The sequence below is a fragment of the Eimeria tenella genome, genomic scaffold (assembly GCF_000499545.2).
Source record: "Eimeria tenella Houghton genomic scaffold, Eth_scaff3019, whole genome shotgun sequence".
Taxonomy (NCBI): Eukaryota; Apicomplexa; class Conoidasida; order Eucoccidiorida; family Eimeriidae; genus Eimeria; species Eimeria tenella.
The window spans coordinates 1432-1754 of record NW_013542889.1 but is presented as its reverse complement, the minus strand read 5'-3'; the positions used below and the strand labels follow the sequence as shown (position 1 = coordinate 1754).

The 323-nt window shown below is 60.4% G+C and overlaps 1 protein-coding gene across 1 annotated transcript in view; it reads left to right on the top strand.

Moving 5' to 3' along the window:
* Nucleotides 1-164, top strand: part of ETH_00038625 (cation-transporting ATPase, putative) — a gene marked incomplete at both ends in the record, with an annotated part of 1959 nt that extends 1795 nt beyond the window's left edge. The window contains one exon of the mRNA XM_013375951.1: nt 2-164. Within this exon, the coding sequence (XP_013231405.1) occupies nt 2-164 (163 nt within the window). The remainder of the gene's footprint in view (nt 1) is intronic.
* Between the last annotated feature and the right edge of the window lie 159 nt (nt 165-323).

Below are 323 nucleotides of genomic sequence, written 5' to 3'. Positions count from 1 at the left end.
GCAGACGCTGCAGCCAGCAGCAGCAGCAGCAGCAGCAGCAGCGGGCAGCAGCAGCACAGCCGCAACGCCCCATGAGGTGCCTCTACGGGAAGCAGCAGCTTTCATGCTGCAGCAGGAGAAGCTGTCGCCGCATGTTTGGAGCCTCCAAGAAGCAGCAGAACTAGCCAGCTGGTACATTCCCGTTTTTGCTGCTGTTCTTGCTGCTGCTTGTCTTCTTAACACTTTCATTCAGCTCGTTTGCCTCCACAGGGCGGCCTTCACCCGCTGGTGCAGAAGCAAATTCTGGCGCAGCCGCCCCCAGGCCCCAGTTACCCCCTGAGCCT